The sequence below is a fragment of the Eucalyptus grandis genome, chromosome 3 (assembly GCF_016545825.1).
Source record: "Eucalyptus grandis isolate ANBG69807.140 chromosome 3, ASM1654582v1, whole genome shotgun sequence".
Lineage (NCBI taxonomy): Eukaryota > Viridiplantae > Streptophyta > Magnoliopsida > Myrtales > Myrtaceae > Eucalyptus > Eucalyptus grandis.
This window is the reverse complement of record NC_052614.1, coordinates 4929998-4955576: the sequence shown is the minus strand read 5'-3', so window position 1 is coordinate 4955576 and position 25579 is coordinate 4929998. Positions and strand designations below refer to the sequence as shown.

The following is a 25579-nucleotide window of genomic DNA, read 5'->3' as shown; positions in this document are numbered from 1 at the left end:
GGTTGTATCTCAATTAGATTTGAATGAAAAATGATCAAAACCACTTCATTCACAGTTAATTTGGTGAAGGACGATGAACCGTAATTTCGTCATTAGAGTCACAACTCACAAGCAATGCATTGCAACATGTAATTACGCTTGCACTGCATTGCTGGGTGGCTTTTTCTTACATTGTATTTCACAAATAGAAAAATCAGTCTTTCCATCTCAGGAACCGTGGACGCAGATCTCTCTCTCTTCCTTTCCTCCTTTCCTTTTCTGCCTATTGTTCAATGGAGAAACAAACGCAGAGAAACATAGGCCCTGCATGTTTTCGTTCCTGAAAAGTGTTCCTGGAACAGATTTTTGGTTTTTTTGTTCCCGAGAACAAAAAAAAAAGAACAGAAATGAGAAACAAAAAAAATTTATTTCTTGTTCCAAAAACGATTTTGAAGAAACACTTCTTCTTCTCTCTCTTCTCTTTTCTTCTTCTTTTTTCTTTTGCCGGCGACACCATCGAGGGTTGGCAACCTCGCCGGAGCGTCGCCGACCCCGGCGAGGCCGAGCCTCGCCCCTTGCCTTGGCCGGGTGAGCTTGGCGAGGCTCGGCCTTGCCCGGATCCGGCGAGGCCGAGCCTCACCCAACCACAGCGAGGCTCGGCCTTGCCGGGGCCGGCGAGCCTCGCCGTGGTCGGGCGAGGCTGCCGCCGAAAGAAGAAAAAATAAAAAGAAAGGAAAAAATGAAAATAAAATAAAAATATTAAAAAATTAAAAGAAACAAAAAAAAGAATAAAATTTACTAAACATGTTTCTATTCATTTTTTATTCCCGAACAAATTTACTAAACGCATCTTTCTGGTCAAAAATTGTTCCCTAACAAAAACATTTTTTTATATTTTTGTTCCGGAACAATTTTTGAACATAAATATTACCAAACGCACACAGAGGCCTCTCTAGTCTTTACACCCGCCTATGTAGCACCGACACGGGACACGCGACACGCGACACGACACGACACGACACACGACACGCGACACGTCATTTCTAAAAAAATATAGAATTCCGACACGTTCCGACACGTTAAATATTAAATAAATATTTTTATATAAAAATGCATAAATAACTAAATAATAATATTAAAAAGAGCCTAGAATTAATCTATACTAAAAACAATAATCCTACATTTGTTAATATCATATCAAAAGTGGAAAGGAAATAAAAATAGAGAAAAATCATATCAAAACCGATATGCCCTTCAGGTTTTCAATTTTGATGCCACTTACTTCATAGATGACTTATTCAAAATAGAGCGCTCAATACATAAAAATGACAAAAATCAGTCCGTTCACTCAAGGTAAATCCTACTTGGTGCAGAGCAGCAAATAAGAGCTCTTCCCATTTGAAATCATTTTTATAATGCCTAGCAAATTCAACTCCGCCTTAATCTCTCGGATCATTGTTAGGTTTCAGAATTTCCCTTACTCTTGTCCGTGTATCCTTCTACCATAATTGCAAGCAACAATTCAGCAATCCCAGTTCTCCTAATAAGCATCAATGTAATACTCGGATTCGACACAATGCGTAAATTGTTAATACAAAATATACAAATAAGAAGCGCCTCGCCTAGCCCTTCACCTCCAACAGCTACTTCCCATGAAGACTGAAGAGAAGAGTCCAGAGTCTCCACTCTCCACTCTCCAAACCCCGTGCGTGATTGAAGTTTAGCTTTTATTTTTATATTTTTTTTATTTTTTTCATATATTTATATTTAGACCCCAGAAGTTTTGAAAATTTATAAAAATAACCCCGTGTGTGTCGGAGTCACGTGTCGGAATTTCCGACTCGCGTGTCGAAGCGTGTCGGAAATAGTTGACCGCGTGTCGGTTTTCCCGACTCGCGTTGACCGCATGTCGGAGCGTGTCGGAATGTGTCGGAGCGTGTCGGATACGACACGAAGGGTCCCAGAGAGTGTCCGTGCTTCATAGACACCCGCAGCCCCACTATCTCTGGTCGTGAATTTATGTTATTTGATCGACTGCTCCCAGGGCACCTTTGTCATTTTCCTCATCCGTCCCTACCGCTCTTCTTTCCAAGTCTGCAAAGCCACAAGCCTCTTCTTTTCGGCGTTAATGTGAAACACCCTGGTTGCCTCCAGCTGTTTTTTTTTTTTTTGGTCAAAGCCTCCAGCTGTTCAAAAGAAAAAAAGCATGGAAAAGAGGCTTAAAGAACCCACATCAATCAGTACGTTCCCTTTATGCACTCTTATTCAAAGTTCTGTGCAGCACACGCAGAAATTGACAAGGGGTCTCGTAATTCTTGTCTTCAACGGAAACAATTATCATAAATCAGCGTCTACTTACCGAGGCTACTGTGGAGGAAATAGTAAAGGTTAATACCGGGAACTATTTGGGAGACGTCCGATAGATAGATGCTTTCGCAAGAACATGAAGATGAGGAGCCATTGCAGTCATCCGCGAAAGCTCAGGTTCTTTCAAAGTTTGCTGGCTCCAAACTGAGGAGAAAAGGAAAGAGTTGGCTCATCCGTGCGAGAAAGAAATATAAGCGTTCGCCCTAAGTGTTTTTGTGTGTCATGTGAGAAAAACAATTGTAATAGTAAGTGTAAGCTCTCACTAATCATAAATTATGTGCATTACAATTGTGTGACAATTTGTGTGTGTGTGTGTAGTATTATACTGTATTTTCATTTAAGTATCTCCCAACTCGAGTTGCTCATTACAATTTTCTTGTGTTGCCATTATCATGCTTCTATACCCAACAACAATGAATGACAAATGATATCTAGATTCATGACGAATTTCCGTCCAAGGTTACCTCCAAATGATTTTTCAACCAAACCATTAATGACCTCATAATTAAAAATTTGAAGACATGGCATAATTTTTGCAATGCTCATGGCTAGAAGATAGGCAAGTGGGAACAAGACACGTGTGGATAGGCAAGATATCATGCATCATACCAAATGCCATGGGCATCATACCCATGAATGTTTTTCGTATTTTAAACCAACTATCATATCAGAAAAATCATCCAATTAGTCATAAATGTATTATATAATCATCAATTTAATCTTAAATTTTATAATTTCACCAATTTAGTTCTAAATTTTTGCGCTATATTCCAATATAGTCATTGTAATCAATTTTTAGCGGAAGCCACTAGTGTAACAATATGTCAAGTAGGACGACTCAAGGCAATTAAATCGCCACATCAGCGATTCTCGACGAAAATTGACTAAAAAGACCATATTAATGTCTCACGCAAAAATTTAAGATTAAATTGATAAAATTATTATATTCAACCAAGATTTTCTTCAGAAGGGACGAGTGATGTGATGATAGCGATACAACATGAATGCTGAAATTATTGAAGCCTTCGTGAGAATTGCTCTATGGAGTCACTTTGAAAAACGAATGAGCTGACACGCACTGTCCATCAAAGCTCGGTCTATGGTTGGCATGCGTGGAGTACAAATGAGTTGGAAAAGCAATGTAAGTGGAGAATTATTGGGGAGAGTGACAAGTGGGGATCCACTTTGCTTTGTCAATATCATGGCTTGACCATCGTACGCGTTTGTGGACCATCCCTCAATATCTTTCCCCCGATTGGGGTCAAGGAGTATGCACTATCTTGATCCAGTGCCTCAACTTGAACTTTACATCCATTTTGAGCCTCAACTGCTATATTCTAACGCTTGAATGAACATAACATAAAATGTAAAGATGATTTTTCGAGACATAATGTATTTGATTGATATTTCTCACTTGGTCAAGTTTGACATGTAAATCTAATTAAGGAATCCAAGATGGCCAGGGATTCCTGTGAAGAAATATTGCAGTTGATAAAAAACATACTAATAATTTACCATGAAAAGAATTGTTAAGGGACTTAGATGGCTGAACTTAAGGAATTTGTTGGAGAGAACATATGGGTCAGATGAAGCAATCGTTCTTCCAGTTGAGCATCCTCATGGATAATATGAAATGGAAAGAATTTGCATAAGGAAATAAACAAAACCAAATATACTTTAAACCGAGGAAGCGAATCATTCTTCAAAAGAAGCATTTCGAGAAAATTATAACTCAAATTTGGTAGTGATAGTGCTTATCTATGACTACTAATACTTTGCTAGTGTCATCAAAATCTCAAATTTCATCAATCAAGTACTAATCTCCACGCTATATGCAATTTAGAATAACAAAAGAAAGAGACCACTCACCCACACACAATTTCGAGTAGTAAAATTTTCCTTTCAGAAATACATAAAATTTACTCAATTTCTCTCTTTCAACAATACCTAAAATTTTCCTATATTTCAAATCTTCCTGTGTTTCCTAAATGCTTGTACATAACAAGTTAAATTTAGTCAATTATTCCAAACTTTCCAATTGAATTGGGGATAAAATAGAGACGATAATCACCATCATACTATGGAAATGCATTCATCAATTATTTTTCTCATATGTCCCAATCGCTCCCGTGTCTCCAAGTCCATCGTGACCTCTACTTTTTAGAGTCAATGTGAAAAAGCACCGATTGCTAGTCCAAAAGAAATTCGAGAAGGTTAAAGCACCGACACAATCGGCACGTTCTTAGAAACGTCTGCGTGAAGTTTTTGTCCTCTAACTGAACGATCATGAGATCTAGAAATCAACGTCCATAGGCTACCGTGTCATGAATAGTAAGCCTAATAGTAGGGAATTATTTCAGAGACATATGATAAATGCTTTCACAAAAAAATAAAAGATGAGAAGCCCTTGACGTTGTACATGAAGCTAAGGTTCCTAAAGTATACGATTTTGTCTTTCAAAATTTGTGGGCTCCAATCTTCGTGGCTAAACGTGTGAATCTTTTGTTCAGGAATTTTGGCTACACATTTCAAAAAATTTCGTTCCAAAAGCTAAGGTTCCTAAAGCAGTAGATTGGTGCCTATAAATAGGACATTAGAAAGCTTCAGTGGGCCGACTATTCCAAGTAATATTGGTTTTCGCGATTTTTTTGATCATAAACAATTTAATTATGAAACCTCATATTCCGCTCATTTATAATTTTTCTCGTGCCAATTTACAATATTTGAAAGGAGGCAAGCAACACAAAAGAGATACCGTAATTTTGACGAAAACAATGATTAGAAATCAACGTCTACTTGTTGAGACTGCTGTGTAGAAACTAGCAAGGATGATAAAAATGGGAGGGAGCCATTTCGGAGTTGTACAATAGATAGATGCTTTCGCTGCCCACCCATAGTAATAATGGAAGGGAGCTATTTAAGAGGCGTACAATAGATAGATGCTTTCCCAAGAACATGGAAATGAGAAGCTATTTAAGTCATGCGCGAAAGCTCATGCTCTTTCAAAGTTTGCAGGCTCCAGTGGCAGCATTGTTTCTTACACGAAAGAATAGTTTCGAAGAGCAAAGGACGCAACAGGAAATACGAATCCCAATTCTGCTCGTGCATGCGGTGATGCTTGCTCTTCTCTAGAAAGAACTCAATTTTTTTTTTCCTTTTTGTGCATAATGTGATGAAGGATTGTCCATTGATGCCGGGCTTTTTTGTGGTTGAGCAACTATTACTTAACATGAGAAGAATTACTATAAAAAATGACATGGTGCGCATCACTGAAATATGGCAAGTAGTGTGGGCTTTTGTACAATAGATAGATGTTCAGGATTGAGACCTTGCGGTGACTGCATAAAGCGCGCGACGCAGCGTTCCAGTTTTCAGCCCAAAATGAAAACTACAAATTAAAGAAAAGAACTAGAAAACCCAAATTGAAGTTCTAAGAAGCCTTATGGTCAATGACAAAGTTTGCAGTTTTTGTTTTCAATGGAAAGGAAAATTTTTCATTCTCGGTTTCTTGTTCCCTTAAACATGTTTTTGGCTTGTAGAAATAAGAACTTTAAATAGGAATGTAAATTTAAACCCGTTTCCCGAGTCTTTGAATCTATCAGTTTGCACCTTTTCCACCAAAATTTTACCTAATTGAGTTGGAATTCGTGGATATCATCTCTCGATGGAAATCCTACCCCAACGGTCGTAGTTTTCACCCAAAAAAACCCTAAAGTTCTTAGCTGAATACAGCAGTCATTTCATCTAGTCTTTACCAAGATGAAAATCTCCCATTTCCTTTTCAACTTTGACCCTTTGCCCAAAATCCCCAACCTCCCCATGAGCCATATTCACTGTTCCATAAGCTAACCCAAACCCAACTTCTGATAAAACCCGATCTCCCTTTGATAGCATCACGCTCTACAAGGCATGGAATCAATGACCATCGTATTAGCTGAAAGGAACAGTCCTGGTTAATGCTCGCCCAAACATCAAACCCATTACAAAAGCCCCAACCCAAAGCCCCCTACCCCATCAACCTCCCAGAGCAATGCATTGTCTCTGGACAGCATTTTACCATTACGCTCCACTGGGATACAACCCCAAGAATGAATTTATTGGAATAGCTTCTTTTGCTGTACTTTTCTCATAGGAAGTAAGTTGTCTGCCTCTCGCGCCTCTTGGATGGAAGAATAAGATAACTTAGATTCTTGAGTTACTATACAAAAAATTATGCAATTTGTGGTCAGAAAAAGACCTGGCTGAGATTAGATGGTATGGTCCCAACTGGTAGAATATAAGAATGCTGTCTAACCATGTTTAGGCAATTGTTCTACAACCCTAGTATCAATCTCTAAGCCTTCCAAAACACTATGAAGAGGGCATGGATAGTGCATTCAGTTACCTTTGATCGGGTAGACTGAGAACTTTAGCCTTAACCTTTAAGTCTGAAAATGAAATGAACAGAATTCTTGAGACAAGGCCTTGGTCTTTCTCTAGCAATCCTCTGGTGCTTAAACCATGGATCCCGACTACTTCACAAGACAGTTACGATTACACATGACAAGTTTTGGGTTCAAGTGCCCAAATTACCTATGGATTGGCTCTCGGAGGAAACCATAAGGCGAATAATAGCGATGGGCTTGGTAACCGAAATGAAAATCGATACAAAGGGGTTTAGCTCGATAGGTGGAAAAGCTAGAGTAAGAATTGATTTATCACCCCCCTTGAAACCCGGGACATTTGCTAGCCAAGGAGGAAAGAAACTATGGGTCAACATTAGATATGAGAGATTACCGCACTTTTGTTATGCATATGGTCGCATAGGGCATTATGCCAAGTTCTGTGAGGAAGAAGAATATGACAAGAACCGGTTAGAAACTGATGATCCTAGTTGCTTTGGAAGAAGATCCTCTTTGGAAGCTGTTCTATGCAAAACTAGAGGATACAACCATAGATGATGAGATTATTCTAGAAACTCCAGCCCCCACCCTGCAAACGGTGTCCTCTGAGCCCAAGGTAAAGAATTCGTTGGTTCTAGTAGTGGGAACAACCTAGAAAAGTTAGGATAGATTTTTGCTGAGGAGATAGAAGCAATTGAAAAAGGTGGCACGAATCCATTAAAAAAAAACTAAGAAGGGAAATGTCACAAATAGTCCCTATATTTTCACTCAATGCCAATTTCGTCCTCGAACTTTGATTAGCTCAATTTGGTCCTCGAACTATTGATAAAATGTCCGATCTAGTCTCGAACTTTCGAATGGCTCAATTTAGTCCCTAAACTATTAATAAAATGTCCGATCTAGTCCTTGAACTTTCGATCGGCTCAAGTTAGTCCCCTGAACTATGATGAAATGTCGATCTAGTCCTTCGTTACTATTTTTCTTTTTTTTTTCTCCTTTTTTTTTTTTTTCCCTTTTTTTTTTTTTTTTTCCTTTTTTTTCCCCTGCCGGAGCCGGCGGAGGGCCGGCGTCCGGTGAGGGAGCCCCTCCGGCGTCCCCGCAGCTGGCGAGTCCCTCGCCGATCTTGCGAGGGAGCCCTCGCCGGACGCCGGCGAGGGGCGGCGAGGGGCCTCCGGGCTCTGCGGGGAGAGCCCTCGCCGGCGAGGCGAGGGCTCCCTCGCGCGGTCGGCGAGGCCGTCGCCCGGCTCTGCGAGGGAGAGCCCTCGCCCGCATCGGCACGGCGGCGAGGGCCCTCGCCGGCGTCCTCGCAGCGGCGAGGGCTCTCCTCGCCCGCTTGCGAGGGGACGCCGCGAGGCCCCTGCCGGACGCGGCCCTCCGGGAAAAAAGGGAAAAAAAAAAAAAAAGGAAAAAAGGAAAAAAAAAAAAAGGGGAAAAAGAAAAAGAAAATAGTAATGAAGGACTAGATCGGACATTTCATCATAGTTCATGGACCAACTTGAGCCGATCGAAAGTTCAGGGACTAGATCGGACATTTTATTAATAGTTTAGGGACCAAATTGAGCCATTCGAAAGTTCAAGGACTAGATCGGACATTTTATCAATAGTTCAGGGACTAAATTGAGCCAATCGAAAGTTTAGGGACGAAATTGGACATTGAGTGAAAATATAGGGACTATTTGTGACATTTTCCCAACTAAGAAAAGAGCTTGATGCTGATAACAGCTCCAAACGAGTCTACAATGCTAGAAGGCAGCTCAAAAGGGCCCCAAAAGAAATGTAGCAAGGAGAAGAAAATAGGTGGAAACAAAACACAGTGAAGGTATAGTCCTTACACTTCTCAAAAGGTGAACTCTCTTGCCTTAAATGAGACCAAACTTTTGGAAACTTCAATTCAGGTTTGGGAGGATCCTAAGATACGGGCTTTGGTGGTTAGCACTAATAAGCCACTGAGGTTCCCATGAAAATCTTATGCTGGAATTATCAATGGTTGGGCACACCCTAGACAATCTTGGCATTGAGGCTCTGGAAAGGCCTGGCATTATTTTTCTGATGGGAACAAAGAGTCCAGAACCTGTGTTATGAGCTTGAAACGAATCCAATTGCAGAAATGTGTAGTGGTGAATTCAAATGGAATAGCAGGGGGATAACCAATTTTACCAATTGACAGGGTGGTGCCAACAATGGACTCAGTCACAATGAAATGTTTGACCTAATTTGTACAGATAGTAGAAAACATATGAGAATTACCTTCGTACACGCTCCAATAATCAGCCTCCAAAACCAGCTTCCTTCAGTTTGGTTGGAGGGGGGGGGGGACTGAACTTCAATGAAAATTTTGTACACTGGGAAAAGTAGGCAAGCATATAGTGGAGCACCATGGTTAGTGGCTTTTCGAGATATAGGACATTACAAATGCATGCTCTCTAATGGATCTTGACGTAAAGGATGTGCATTCACACAGACAAATAATAGGAATGGGGATGCCTATGTGAAAGAAAGATTAGATAGAGCTCCCTGCAATGTAGAATGAAGAGTGACATCCCAGAAGTGGAAGCATATGCATTACCTGCTATAGGCTCCGACCATAGTCCTATCTTGCTAACTCTCTCAGTAGAACTTGCAAAAAGAAAGAGAAATTAAGTTTGAAGCATATTAGCTTGAAGATAATGAATGTGATCAGCTAGTAAGTTCAGTGTGGAATACTCCTGCATAAAAAATGAACACTTTCGAAGAATGACAAAAAGTAATAGAGGTCCTAAAAAGTGGAGCAAGCGAAGTTCTCTAATGCTAATAGTCAAATCAACCGCTTGAATAAAGAGCTTTAGGAGTCAACAAATGAGCACAGCTTGCATCATGACAGGGACAAAACGCAGCAACCCAAAATGCAAATTAAATATCTGTGGAAACAAGGAAAAAATTACTGGGGTATGCGCTCAAGAATATACTGGCTGAATAGGTTGATAGAAATGCTGAGGAAGGTCAATGGAATGAGCACATGCTATTCTCTCTTTTTGATGAGCATATAGTAAATGATATTCTAGCTATCCCTCTCTTAACAACACCGACAGAAGACGATATAGTCTGGACACACAACCAAGAGGGAGGCTATGCTGTTAAAAGTGGCTACAATCAACTCCAGGACATTGAGACTAAGCATGAAGCAAATCGAGCCTCATTGTCCTACCAAACTCCAAAAGCCTTCTGGACTAAGGCATGGAATCTAAAGACTCCACCCAAAGTAAGAGTGTTTACGTGAAGTGTATGCCAAAACGCCCTACCCACAAGAGAAAACCTATTTAGAAGGAAGATTATACCTGAGTCAAGATGCCCTCTTTGCGAAAAGGAACCTGAAACTGTCAAACATTTGTTCCTTCTTTGTCAATTTGGATTTCAAATCAGGAAGTTATTTGAATTGAAGGATGGCCATTGGAGATGTGTAATCACCTCAAAGCCCCCCCGTCTTTTGAACTGATCGTAGTCACTTTTTGGCATATTTGGACATAAAGATATTCCTCTATTTTCAAGCATCACTTACCAGATCTTGCAACAACAATGGCGTCTATCATGGCTATGCATATGAATCTCTCGAAAGGGAATGGCCGAGAATCAGAGGGCGTGCATGGAAACGTTTCCGAACACATGTACGGAAAGTGTCCCAGGAACAAAAAGAATGTAAACGCGTTTGGTTGCGTTTTTTTCTTTTTTGTTTTTGCTTCTAACAAAATAAGAACAGAAAAAAGAAACATAAAAAAGTTATTTCTTTTGAAAAGAAACACTTCTTGTAAGGCACAAAAGAACAAAAACCAAAAGAACAAAAAAACAAAATCGGAACAAAGGAAGAACACCGGCTGAAGCTCTTCTCCTCCGTGCGTGCTCGTGGCTCTCGTCGGCTGAAGCTTCGTTCTCCCTTTTCCGGCGTCTCTCCATCTCTCCGGCGGCTCCCACTCGGTCTATTCTCTCCGGCGACTCCAGGTACGTTTCTCCCCCTTCTCCGGTCAGCGTTGCTCCCCCTTCGGCGCTCCTCCTCCGGTCAGCGTTGCTCCCCCTTCGGCGTGACAGATCTGGGACGGCTCGCTCGAGCCTCGAGCGAGCGTTGCTCGCCCAGATCTGCCGCGCCGAAGGGGGGAGCAACGCTCGCTCGAGAGCGAGCTCGAGCTGTAGCTCGATCTGCAGCTGCTCGAGCTCCCCCTTCGCTCGCTCGAGAGCGAGCTCGAGCCGCAGCTCGCTCGAGCAGCATCTCGAGCGAGGCTCGAGCGAGCTGCAGCTCGAGCGAGGCTCGATCGAGCAGCAGCTGCAGCTGCAGCTCCAGCAGCAGCAGCAGCTCCTCTGTCCGGGTTCTCATCCTATGCACCATCTTTCTAAAGCACACCGCAGCTACTGGCTTCTGTCTTGCAGATATAGGTGAGATGATGACTCGCCAGTTTTCTTGTGGGCAGGAGAGTCTCAGTTTATTGGAGGAGCTGTGCGTTCAATCCAAGGCCAGCATGCTGATTACTTTGGGCGGCGATGTGCCTGTTGATGAAACAAACGAAGGAGACGACCTTGAAGCTACTCAGTTTGTCATGGAAAATGATGACGACATGAAGGAGGACTTGGACCTCCCTGAGACGGCTAGGCCACGTAAAACTTCCCAGGTTTTTATCTGTCAAGTCAATGTCTGGGCTGCCTGATGTGTTATTATCTCCAAAAAGGAGGAAAACGACACCCTGAATTGTGAATATGAGTTTTATGCGATGGAAGACGATGAGGGTGAAAATCATGACGATGCCATCAACCGTCCCAAGGTGGGGGCTTTCAACCAGAGCATGAGTTTTTGCAGTGCAGCAACACGACAACGAGGGCGAGGGGATCTCTTTCGGAGATATGAGCGAAGATGAGTGGGTACTGTTCCTTGAAATCTTCGAGAAGCTCTTGCCCGAGGTCACGGAGAACGCTAGATGCAACAGCTCGAAGCAGAGGTTGGGAACTTCTTGCGAATTCCGAGGAATCACCAAAGCAATAGACGATTTAAAGATCAGCAAAAAGATAGAAAGAAGCTCGGACACAGATCGCTTGTAATTATTGTGGACTAATTTTCCTTTTCTGTTTCCCAAATGACTTGCTAGTATAGATTGTAGATAATGACCATTTGGGGCCCGACGTGAGAGGAAAAGCGATCGGCAAGTCGTCGTCCTTTCCTTTTCTACTGTCTCACGCGGTTTCGTCCTCATTTTGTAACTATCACCATGCAATTATATCAGTGTGTATTGTATTGTGTATAAGCTCATTGCCCCGTTTACATCAATGTGTGTATGTTCCTCTGATCTGCACAATCAAATTTGGGGTCTAGTTTTCTGGAGCATGGCAGTAAAGCTACTCCAAAAGTCCTGTCAACTGGTGTTGGTGCATCTCTAGCCCTGTTTTGACTTTAGAATGGCAAACCAACTAGACAGTAGCTGATGCAAACATCGAAAGTTTTGCTTCCTTACCAGGTTACGGCGCACGTACAGGAGAATTTTTGTCGTATTAAGAATAAATTAAATAGATGACTACAGAAAATTAATGAGCATTTCATAATAATAAGCATTCAATATCAATTTTAAAATTTATTAAAAAATTTTAAAATAAAAAATAAAATAAAAAAACAGAAATTTTTGTCGTTTACCAAACGTGTTTCTTTTTTTTCTATTTAAGAACAGAAATTGTTGTAGTTTCCAAACATGTTTCTGTTCTTTTTTTATTCCAAGAACAGTTTTTTTTACACTTACCAAACGCGTGTTCTTCAAAAATTCCCTAACAGAAACACTTTTTTTTTGTTTTTCCAGGAACAAAAAGAAACAGAAGTGTTTCCATGCGCACCCAGAGAAAAGAAACAACCCAAGACACTTACCCATAAGATGGAAACTACCAAGTTCTCAAGCCAAACATTGACAGAACTTTCCACGAAGGATCTTCCAAAGGTTCCTTGGCGTGCGTCTGCTGTGATTTTGAGGGGAAACTTATTGATGGGTCCACGGTAAACTAATTGATGCCCCTTTCTCATGTAATTGGGCCCGTACTCAGTGAATGAAAAGCTCGCTTATGACCAAAAAAAATTGTTAATACTAACTATAGAAAATCTTTAGTTGATAAAAATAAATTTCACAATGAAAGAAGTTACAAACTTACTAATTTATTGACATATTTGTAAATTTATTAGAGTGCTACACTTGTAAAACTTGAGAAAAAGTTGGTTGCTAACTTATTCATTGGAACATTGGTAAGATCATTGTAATGCCTCCAATGATCCAGAGCATGACTACCCCTAAAGCATTGTGTCAACTTACTTTGCTGGCTGGTGCTAGTGACCTTTGAGCCTATGCCATAGGCGAAACTTTGCTTGCACTGCTTACAGCATGCCCTTATACATCCAGGACTCATAATTTCTATTGTGAAGTGTTCCCAGATGATGGATTTCTTGTTTCTCCGCTTGTTGGGCTGTGTTTCCAGAGTTTTCACATCATTATTTTCTTCTGGGGTTGCCATCTTCTATGTAAAAACGAATTCTTGCCAAATAAAGTCAGATAAAACATCAAAAGAAAAAAGACAGATATGAAAGAGAAGGAGATTTAGAATACTTTGACAGCATCAGGCAAGACACATTAGAAAAATCACTGATGAATGGACTTGAACCAAATTTTAGAGTAAGATGTACAGAAGATCAGTACAAGGATTAAAAATCTTCCAAAAAAATTGAGCAATGGTGACCAAGCATAGGGAATTGATAAATTAGCTTTCAATATGATGACGAGAGTTTAGAGATGTTTAGCTAACAACAAAACATCATTTTCCCCTTTGTATTGCATTATATAGGTCAGGGATCCAAACTATGGTGAATGTTCCTGAATAAAGTCCACACAAAAGCACTCCAAAAACAAGAAGGCAGACTACACAGGCACCTGCATTTTATACTTAGAAAACACAATCCAGTAGAAGCTTTAACATTCAATACCTCATCTCACAGAACCAACACGAGTTATCTTGGTTGGTGGTTGGTGATCTATGTGTCAAGAAAGAACCAACTTTTAATGGCCTGTCATAGTTATAGAATTCGAATTCTCGATCTAGCTGAAAGGTGCAAACACCAGTAGGCTAATTATTTTCACAAGCTAATTCAACTTCTCATAGTCAACTCACACACAGTCATCAACTTACATCTGAATGAAAAGGAAGGAAACTACACAAATCACCTTAGTCTCCTCGATAAATCAAACATGAAAAAGCATCCAAGCAGAAAGAAAAGTATTGAACAAAGGGAAAGCTCGAAGCATATCCCAATTACAGAGAACTAACCGAGGCAAAAGTGAAAATACCGTGATTGCTAGTGCCCTTTTCTCAGTCGTTGAAAATGGAGTAAAAGCTTTAAGGCGTCCACTGGTATCAGACTTGCACGTACCACTTTTCATTTTTCAGTCAATTAAAAAATTTCAAAACGTACCACACAAAATCCATTAAAAAGTCTGTCAGCATGCACTATGAATTGAGCGAGAGGTGGTTGTTCTTTAGAAGTCCTCCATAACTTACGGAACAAGCAGACAGACATATCTTTTGTAAGAATAGGATCATAAGCTATCAATCCTCCATCGAGCAAGTCACACAGCGTCTCCACCCTCGAATCGGCCACAATTGGGTTGGTGGTCGGAGCTTTCTTCCTGGTCGCAGAGCCACCATCCAGTCGCACACTGCTGGTGCCATCGGACCTCGGCCCAATCACGGAGGTCAAGAGAAAGACACAATCGAAACAAATTTTGAATTGGGGCGAGGCTTTGCGTGAGCCGGAGTTTTTTGCTTTTAGTTTCTTTTAAAATCCTTCGCCTTTCAACCCTCATTGCTACCACCGCTCCTCTTGTTGGATGAATGTTGCTGCTGCTGTTGAAGATCGAGCAAATTGGAGCTCCTTCTGGCGGATGAGAAGCACCATTCTCTCGTTCTCGAGCTTGGCTCTCTCCATCTGGGTTCCATCGACGAATCTTCAATGCCCAAATGCCTCAAAAGATCACGCCACCAACATAATATAGAACAAAAGACATTTTTATCTTCGGTTCACTGCTACGAATCTTCCTTCCCTCTCAGAAATGAATCTCCTATTCTCAATTTTTCCAACAAAGACACTTTCTTTGACCTGGTCAAATGCCCAGAACCAGACTTTTTTCCCATGCAATGAAAAAACAGAGGTATTCCCACACAGCCCAACAGATAAAAAGAACATACCCAAGTCACCGAAACCTCAAGAAATCCCGAAATGCACCACCAAGAGCCAGGAAAGCCTCATCCATGGGGTGCAAGATTCCATTGAAAAAAAAAAAAAACTCATTTCAGGATGTATAGAGCATGGCAACTGGTTTTGAGGAGGGATGTTTTCTTGTGGGAGCTGACAAAAAAAGAAGAAAAACTGCCCGTGGTTTTGAGGAGAAGTCACACCCATCTTTGAAGCCAAAACACACGAGACAAAAAGGAAGAGTGTCTTCACGCGCAGGAGAGAGGGAGAAAGGGAGTGAAATTTTTGAAATGAAGGAAGAGGGGGAGAGGGAGGACAAGGATGTCTTTGATGAAGAGAGAGGACTCAGATGGAGAGAGAAAATGGAACCATGATTGGACGACACATGACGCCACGTGGATGGACCGGCCCACGATTACGTGGAGAGGCCGGGCCTGCACAATATTTTTCTCGCAAGGCGCCTACCTATTTTTGTGGGCATGCGTGCGCATGGAGAGAAAAATGGGCGTGGGAGACATGCACACCCATGGGCCCTTCAAATTTCCACTTTCTTTGTCTTAAATAAGAGTAACCATGCGCTGAGTATTTGTTTTTTTTTTCTTTTCTTCGGTAAGTAAGTAAGCGCTGAGTATTTGTTGCCCTCCATATAATAGGAAAAAAATCTCGGTTGGAGGCATAGGAAGGCCCCCATAGGGAACCAAATCTCCCTTGAGGCCTCTAATTTCGACTAGATTGTGGAATTTTTCGATTCTTAAAATCTTCAGATATGTTAATTGTGAAAGGTCCGGTCTTTTAAGGGGCTGGCACCTATAGAAAAGCAGTTCCACCAAGGTTTTCAAATTTGTCAAGGCCTTGAAGTTGAAATAGATCATTAATCACTAATAGAGCATTTGACTCGAAATCACACAACTCCAAATGTCTCAAAGACTTTAGGGGTTCAAGGTCATTGATGTCGGACAATTTCTCGGATGCAGATACTTTTAGTTTTGCTAAGGATTTTAGCCCTTTCAAACCCTTGATTTCTGTCACCTCACCGCACCTTTTGATATGTAATTTTGACAAGAATTCCAAACTCAACAAAGTGCTGGGTGGCACCTTCTTGGCATTGTCTAGTGAATGGAGTAAACCGATATAATTATACTTAATCATCACGAGAATAAGGGACTTTCGTGATATCGAAAGTAATCGTATACCTCTTAAATTAGGACGGAAAATTTTTAGTTCAAGTAAAATGAAAAAATAAAAGGAAAATTTTTCTAAAGAAAGTAAAGAAAGATGTCACTCATGAAGAACGCCAAATGTCAACCACACATTGAAAGAGCTCAGGAGCACCACTATGCGTATATCTAATAAGATGGATTCATTGTATGAATTTTAGATTTGCACATGAGATGTATTTGATTTTATAAGCTTATTTCTAAGCTCTAAGAAATTTTTCTTTCTTTCTTTTCGCAAGCACATCAACAATTTGATTTTTATTAACTTATGAACTAAAGAAAAAAACTAAACAATTTAACTGGAGGGTACTCATTTTCTTGCTTCTTTCTTTAACTTTCGTCCCACATGTTCTTAGTACTATTGGTTTTACAATTAAGTAACCTATTTTAATGACAAATAGTTTAATATGAGCTTGGGATGCGACCAGTGGGGGTGCTTAGGGGCGAGAGAGTAAGAGAGAGAGGAAGCAATTCCTGGAAATGGCGGAGGCGACGTGGCAGAGGCGTTGGTACTGAGCATGCCATTGCCAGTGGGGTGGCTATTGGGAGCGACGGAGAGAAAATGGCTCCTGAAGAAGACAGCGGAGGCAGAAGCGACGTGCTGGAGATGGCGAGTCTGAACTCGAGAGGCAACCGGTAGGACTCTTGGAAGCGAGAGTGTGGGAGAACATCTTGAGAAAAAGAGAGTAGGCTTCTTTTTCTTGAAAGATGCATGAGACAGAGGAGAGAGAATGTCCTCTAATTGAAGAGAGGGGGGATTCCATGCGAATGAAGGGAGAATACCATTAATTAATTAATGAGGAGAGAGGAAAAGTTCGAAGGAGGGACATCACATGTATGGCCCAGATGGACCACTCCTCTCGTGTCGTCGCTAGGTGCCTCCCTCACGATACCCGTTGCCATGGTGGAAGACATGCTAATACATGGTCGGCGGTTCTCGCTGATTTACATTCTTGGCTCGGTCCAGGCACGTGATAGAAAATCATAGGCTCTACAAGCCTCCAGCACTGTTTTCCTCGACTAATTTGTTCGTGGCTTCTTACTTGCAGGTGTTCCTGGGATTCGTATTGGCTAACTTGTCAGATTGGTTCTCACCAAAATTGGCATTGCAATTTTTTGATTCATTGAAATAATTTTGTAAATGTGTACATCTGAGATGATACACCGGGTCCAGGATAGATACAGATAATTCCACTGCTCATCTCATTTTAAACATGACCTTCTCTACTTAGATAGATAAATGGTAATGATTTCACGATAATGAAAACGCACAGAATTATCAAGTTTTATTTGCGCAGATAGTCATTTGACCCGTTCCACAGTATATGGATTATAACTTTGAAATCGAATGGCTGTTAACATCTACTTTAAGTAACAACAAAAGAAGTTGGGTCGTTTCGGGCTTAGCAGTAGCTGCAGGCGTTGTCCAATGATTGGGAATGAAGATTGTTGGATAACGATCAGCTGATGTTATGCAAATGCTTGAAACGCGCCTTGGCGATGAAGATTCTCAATCTTCAGAAGGAGGAAAAATTGCAGTCATGGTTGGTCTAACTTAAATAATTTGCTTGCAATGCCTCGACAAATCGGGAATCTGATCTACAGACATCCAGTCTCAAGCTGACTAACATGTCGGAATAGGGTGAACAATGCAAAATAGCTGCTTCAAGAACTGAACCACTAAAAGGCTGTAACATCTCTTATAAATCAGCTTTCCGCCATGCTGTCCTCGAACTAAAATCCATCATCAAAGAACTCGACTGAGGACATTAGTGGGCAGCCATCAGCTACGATAACGATCTGCGATCCATTAGAAGAGACTACGAAGAACATCTGTGTCGTGAGATCAACTCGGTATTGCACCATAGTGATTTTTACTCAATCGTACTGCTTTCATGCGGCGTGCAGGCCAGTTTTAGCGTACCACGACACGCCCACCTCGCCAGCTTTTACTCTACCCTCGTCATCTTTCTTTTCTACAAGAGCAAACCTTCCAATACTTCACAAAACACAGCTCGAAATGCCTTCATCATGGCCAATCAGCTGATCTTTCTTCATTGCCTATCCGCTGATCTTGGATTGTCCATAAACTGAGGAAAGAAATTACACTTCCTTCAATTCAAACGGACCAAATCAAGAAGTTTTGAGAGATGATCTGCGATTTCTAAAATCACGTCGGTCACCAACAGGGAATTCGGAGGCATTAAAAAAATGGGTTTGCGGAAGAATCTACGAAGCGAATCGGGTATCCTCTGTAAACTCTGTTTTTGGGTATTGCGGTAGATTCAAAAGTCATGTTCACGAGATGAGACCGACCGTCTAACCCCACATGTTCCATTCATATCCATGTCTAGATGAGAAATATCTACACGAGGAATGCTAGTCAAAATCAAATTTTACACTCACTTATGTGGACTCTCCATGATTAAGGAACACGTGGCCTTTGTAATCACATGTTTTTAAGGAACCGGAGAATTACCAAAAAGTTCTAAACCTATTGCAATGTGTGCCAATTCGGTCATAAACTTTTTTTTTTGCCAATTTAGTCCTAAACCTTTTACAATTGTGCCAATTCAGTCCATCTAGCCAAAATTGGCCAACCGGCGCCGACGTGGATGCGGCCGGCGGCTTAACGATTTTTTAATAATTTTTTTTTTCGATTTTTTAATTTTTTTAATTTTTTTCTTCTTTTTTTCTTCCTATCTTCTTCTTCCTCCGGCCGGCGGCGGCCAGCCGGCCGAGGCGAGGGCCGCGAGGCTCGCCCCCGGCCACCGGCGAAGGGGAGCCTCGCCCGGCGACGGCGAGGTCGTCGTCGCCCGGCCCAAGGCGAGGCTCGGTCTCGCCCGACCATGGCGAGGTCGAGCCTCACCGGATATGGCGACCGCGGCCTCGTCCGCCGGGCGAGGCTCGCCTTCGCGGTGGCGGCGGGCGAGCCTCGCCCAACGACGGCGGCCTCGCCGCCACCGGCGAGGCCGCGTCACGGATCTGGTGAGGCTCGACCTCGCCTTGGCCGGGCGACGGCGGCTCGCGTTGCCGGGCGAGGCTCGCCGCTCGCCGGCGGGGGGCGAACCTCGCCGGTGGCGGCGAGGCTGACCTCGCCGCCCTCGCCTCGGCCAGCCGGCCAACGCCGGCCGAGGAAGAAGAAGATAGGAAGAAAAAAAGAAGAAAAAGAATTTAAAAAAATAAAAAAATTTATTAAAAAATCGTTTCGGCCGGGCCGGCGTCCACGTCGGCACTGGCCGGCCAATTTTGGCCGGATGGACTGAATTGGCACAATTGTAAAAGGTTTAGGACTAAGTTGGCCAAAAAAAAAAAATTTAGTGAATTGGCACAATTGCAATAGGTTTAAGACTTTTTTGGTAATTCTCCTTGCTAGCTTCCTATTCTCTAAATTTGAATCCTTGAATTAGGAAGCGTTTGAAATGATTCTTACTTTTTGTTTTATTATTTAATTAGGTTTTACAACTTACGTGTTTCAACCTTTTTAATTCAAAATACATGAAGCTTCTACAATATGCAAATGTCTCGATATATAAATTCACATGTAGTTTTTTTCATAATCGAATGAAATTGAATAATATTTTTACTTTTGTTACTTTTATTTAAGTCCAAAGAAAAGTGCCCTTAACTAAGTCACGTGATTGATATATGAGTGATTAGTTATTTTGGTAGTTTGACTTTCACCTAGGAATTGAGAACTGGACCAAAGAGACAGGTTCCCAATTTTGGCCCGGAATCAGACCATCTAATTTTGAAACTGGATTGCATTGGGAGCACCACTTCTGCACGATTGCATTCCCATGCTCTCTCCGCTCTGAGCTCGCTGCCCGTCCCTTCCATGTTGCTCTTGGTCTCAGCTCTATCTCTCCCAAGGCTGAAACTTGGTTTAAGCTCTCGAAGGTAGCCACGGTGTGTTCAATTAGCGACGGAAGCGAATAATTCCTCGTCGAAGCAGGGCAATGCGATAGATTCATTGAGCGGGGCTGAAAAGATTGGCAGAGGAGGAGGCATGAGTAAGAGTGATTAGGGTTTCGTTTGAAATTTGGGAAAGACAATAGAAAGGTACTGTGAAAATATTAGAGATTTTTCACATTTGTAAAAAATAAAAAAATATATTAAAAAAAAAAATCCATCCAATCCGAATGAATGGTTTTACGTCTAAGAACTGAACCGAAACTCATTGGTTTCAATTGCATGGAATTAGAAACCAGATTGATGCCTCGAGAACCAGAGTAGTGCCGCGGGAAATCACCTATAATTGATCGGTTCGATTTGATTCGGGCTGTTTCTTTGACTCGCTCGTGGATTGAGGTCATCAAAAGAGAGATGAAGAGTGAGAGGGAAGGCAGCAGTGTCACCGTCACTGAGGGCGGCAAGGGTAGCGCAGCATCTCTGCCTCCTCCCCTCTCCGATCCGTGGCCACCAGAGTCTCTCTTCTTTTTCTTTTTCTTTAAATTTGCAATTTCGTTGTTCTTGCTTTTTCAAGCTCAAAATCCAATCGCTCAGAGTGAAGAGCCGAAGACCGGCAACAACAGGTTCCCGGTAGAGCAACCGCCGACGGCAGACTCGTGACCGTGTTTCTAACATAAATATATTATACAGCCAGCTCGGCTTACAAGTGTGAACAAGGCTCCAAAAGAACGTCACGAGCCGAAACACGACAAAAGAAATTCAGCCCTCCCTTTCTTGAATGTGCTCTCTCTCTCTCTCTCTCTCTCTTTCTCTCTCTCTTCTTTGTGAATCAGTGCCTCGAAGCAAAAACGAAGCTCCCCGGTTTCAGCGCTTCTCTCAGGCCGGCCATGACGATGGTTAGCCCGCAGCCATCGAAGTTAGCTCTTGTCATAACTCTTACTCCCCTGTTTGTCCTCTGCTTTTCTGGCGTCCCAGCCCGCGCCCTCAATGTCGGCGTTCAGGCCGCAGACGCTGCGATTTCCGTCGTGAGTTCAAATCTTTCTAATTACCCTGATTTGAAGCTATCGAAAGAGAAGTAAAGAGAAGGAAACCCACATTGGTTCTTACGTGAATGTAGCAGAAAATGCGAGTCCGAGTTCTGCTCAGGTATCTACTGATGCTTGCGCTTCTCTGGGAAAAAAAAAATTCTTCTTGTGCAGTGTGATGAAGGATTGTCGATTAATTTGCAGCTTTTCTTTTTTTTTTGGTTCATTAATTAGCGCTGACATAAAACGAAAATATTATTGAAAATGACACAGTGCCTCCATTTCTGAGATATGGCAAGTATTGTGGGCTTCTGTACAGTGGATGTCCCGGGGAGAGACCTGCGACGGCCTCGACGCTTGCTGCATGAAGCACGACGCCTGCGTTCAAGCCAAAAACAGTGAGTTTCGACATCGACATTTTCAACTTTTGTTCATTCAATCGATTGATATAACTAGTCGTTCGCCTGCGCATTTGCATGGACATAATCTTATGAGGATGATGCGGAAGCATTTTCATTGGTGAGCAATAGCTTTACTTGTCTATTACGTGCATGGACTCACGGTTGTGAAAAAGTATATTACGGAGTGGATAGAGAGAAAGTGGTGTAAGGGACTAAAAGAGACATGAGTAGGATTAATGTGTTTTTGTGAAGGCTCTGTTCTTCTACAATGTCACTAAATCATCTCTTCATTCATGAGCCAACTTTAATCACTGTTATGAGGTCTGGGGGAGGAGATTGTGGGGGAGGAGATGCACTCACGTTGGCAATAACATCAACATTTGCTTTTATATAAAACAAAAAAAGTGCTATGTCTAGATTTTCTCTTTCTCATGGGCCGATCTGGGACAATAACTTCCACATATACTTTGGCTCGTCAAATGTCGCGTTTGGATGTGATGGCGATGACATCATATTGTGTGATTGTTCAATTTGCTCTTTCACTCATAGAGCAGGTCATGTCGTCCATTTAGATATATGGAGTTGTGACACTGAGACCTGGCGGGGTGTTATGCAGATGACTATTTGAGCCAGGAGTGCAGCCAAAACTTACTGAACTGCATGACCAACTTCAAGAACTTGGGAGGCCGAACGTTTACAGGAAGCAAATGCCTAGTTGAGGATGTCGTCGACGTCCTCTCTGTTGTCATTGAAGCTGCTTTGCTTGCCGGGAGATACCTCCACAAGCCCTGAATCTCTGCCCACGTTCAACGGATATATCAACTCGGATCCCTTCATTCACTTCGTGATCATCCCTTTCTTCTTTGAATCTTTTTTTTTCTTCTAGCTGTTTGTCCGTGTCTGTTCTTGTTCTATTTCAACAAATGGGAAAAAGTAAAGAGAAAACTGTAAAGTGCCTCTGTTTTCCTTTCCTGTAGAATTGGAAGAGCAATGGACACTGACTATGGAGTTCAATTTTAATTGTAGAGACAAGAACCTGAAGTGGCCATGGAGTTCAAAACCAAAGATCCGCGTACAAATTTAGAATGCCAAGTAATGCGGATGAACATACTAGTCTATACTTCTGTACTTAATTAACTAAGGCTAACAATCTCATGATTAGGGCGAACGAATTTGATTTTACTATAAGAACGACGAGAAAAGACATTTGAATCGATGACAAACAGCTTTTTGACATCTAGTCAGCAACTGTACTAGCTATCAAAATACATTATCTCGGGAGCGAAAGAACTTCAAATTACTGAATATGGACTTAGTTTATGCCAAATCCTGAAACTCTGCAAGTGCGCCCTCTGTTTCTAGTGTTATGATGTTCAATCTTCTGCGTAATGTACCAGTGACGAATCTCCATCTTTCCAGAGTTGTCGAATCTCCATCTTTCCAGAGTTGTCTTGACACCAAAACTCTCACAAAGCAATTACAACATCTAGCTCTGCCTACATTTACACAGTCACTCCATCCTTAATCTCAAATTCAGAACCAACTTCACATAAGGTATCTTTGATTTCCATGTCCCAAATAAAAAAGAACGTCGTTGCTTTTATCATATATAGCATGATCATGATATGGTACATCATGCTATTTCAAAGGTCCATTTCGAGTTTCAAACGAATGAGTCCACCGTGCATAGGGTAAAAATTCTAATGCTTGAATGAATATTACACAAGATCAGAAGATTTTTCCAGATAAGATGAATTTGATCGACATTCCACCCTTGGTCAAATTCAACACGTAAGTTTGATCAATGAATCCAAAATGGCCAGGGAATTTTGTGAAGAAATTCTAGAACTTGATGAGTAGGCAAAATTCCAGCCAATGACCTTGTAGTAGAGTCGGTGGATAGAGGCTTACATAGTCTCAATGGCTCAAACATCCGATGCCGTGCTAACACATGCATAACTTTTATTACAGTAGCTTAAAGAGCCGTGCGGTTCCTCTTAACTCTTACTTTTCCGGGGCGGATACAGTTACTTATAAGCAATAAATACTACCACAAACTGGACATAGAAAGTTATAAAAAACATCACATGCTAAAGGCAAAAAACCTATTATCTGATGAGAAAAGTAAGGCCTCCTACTATGATTTGTACATAAGATATGGTGTCCCCATCATCAATTCGTTATCAGGACGAAGGTACCAAGGAATCTACAGGGTACCCTTTGAGGCAGAGTGATTTTGGCTACTGGCTCGCCTTCAAACTTCTGCGCATCAATCACATGAACCTGCAAATTTCACAATCTCAATATCATATCGAACGTAGTTACCAGTAGGCAAAGCTACATGATGATTGCATTGAAACTCTTAAACCTAACCTGGGACACAACTATTTCTTCATTATGCATCCAAGAGACAATCCAACCCTGTCCACTGTGGCACCGTCTTTCTTAAGGACAGAAACACCCCCATCGCAGAAGCTGTCCTTTTCGAAATTATGATACTCGACCTTCATCAAGTTCTCGTGATTGAGTTTCTTCTCATTGGCTGAAACAATTAACCAATCTCAGCACTCGTAGTCTTATCCTTAATGCTTATTTTAGAATGTGACAATGTCATGAAATCAAGATAGAGCGAGTTACCGGATATAACGCCCATATCATAGTAAGGTCTCGCAGCATTTATTCCCATTGTGACCAGCTCCCCCAATTCAGGCGCTCTCTGTCATACAACATTGCAAATCAATGAAATTAGATCAATCATATAAATGTCATGGCATACTGTACATATCGAAAGATCATTACCTTTGGGTGACTAGTGAAAGGTCGATCCCAATCCCCATCGAAGTTCCAATTGCCATGAGCTTCCAACGTGGTGATGCACGTAATTCTCTGCAATCACAAATGTTTTCCCTGCGTGCTCTAAAACATTAGCGTTGCTCATGTATCTATTCACTGCTCCATACCTAAGCCGCTAAGGTGATATAATTCAACTTATGCTGTAGGTAGAGCTATACAATTTACATAAAGGCATATAAACAAACGGTCGCATTTGGAGAATAATATAGTTCAAATGAAGGGAAGAATAGTTATACAGTGTTCAGGAGATAAGCAGCCACAAAAGCCCAAGAATCCCTTTCAATAGCCGGAAGAAAAGACGGCCTGTTTCGTGGAGCTCTGTGGTCTCCGCAAGTTCATGCGAAAATGACTCCCATCATTCCATCAAATCTTCGAAATTAAACAGAAGTGGGCAATTTGCCGAGGCCTTGCTGTTGAATCCCTCATTTTACCGTCTTTGCACATATGCGATTTTCTCCAAGCCCTTAACATTATGAAGCTTCCAACAATGCCCAATGAACAAACTTTTCAGCTTATCCAGGCACGAGAGGTCTGGTAATGTTTCAATGGATTTGCATCCATGGAGATCCAATTCTTCCAAGTTTCTTAATCCCTTGAGCCCTTTCAGTTCGACTAGATTGTGGCATACGCTAGCAATTAATCGCTTCAGATGTGTTAATTGCAAATGGTCCGGTCTTACAAGGGACGGGGTAAGTACACTATCAATACCAAAACGTGCTCACTTTGGTTTCGAACTTTATTTTGGATCCTTAAGTGCCAAATCCGAGGAAAAACGATCACTTTGATGCCACCGGCGAGAGATTCCAGCCAAAATGATATGTGGCTTTTATATTTAAAAAAAAAAATCGACGTGGCAAAAATTGAAGAAAATTGTCCACGTGGAATGGTATAAAACAACGCCGTTTTCCTTTCTTCATAAGAAATGACGTCGTTTTATGCCATTCCATGTGGACTCAGTTATAAAATGACGCCGCATTGCTTTATGGCCAAAACGGCGTTATTGAAGAGGGAGTAAATTAGGGTTCATACCATACGAACTACGATTCTCGCTTGACGCCGCCATAGCTCGCTCACCCACCATCGTTTGCTTGCTTGCCATTGCTCACCTGCTATCATTCGACCACCGCCGTAGTTGCGCTGTCATTCACGATCGTTCGCTGGCTATCTCCCCAACTCTCGCTCACTCAGGTTCGTCATGTTCTCTACA

The 25579-nt window shown here is 41.8% G+C and overlaps 1 protein-coding gene and 1 long non-coding RNA gene across 2 annotated transcripts; one reads left to right on the top strand and one right to left on the bottom strand.

Moving 5' to 3' along the window:
• Positions 1–20507: 20507 nt before the first annotated feature.
• On the top strand, positions 20508–22584 carry LOC104436212 (phospholipase A2-alpha). Its single transcript, XM_039309230.1, is given in 5 exon segments — positions 20508–20608; positions 21175–21239; positions 21392–21454; positions 21457–21516; positions 22136–22584. Coding segments are annotated over 5 exon segments (465 nt in total). The 3' UTR covers positions 22312–22584.
• Positions 22585–24158: 1574 nt separating this feature from the next.
• LOC120291234 lies at positions 24159–24922 on the bottom strand. Its single transcript, XR_005549156.1, has 3 exons — positions 24609–24922; positions 24319–24426; positions 24159–24235 (listed from the first exon to the last, which is right to left on the bottom strand). It is a non-coding gene; the product is annotated as an uncharacterized LOC120291234 (long non-coding RNA).
• Positions 24923–25579: the final 657 nt, after the last annotated feature.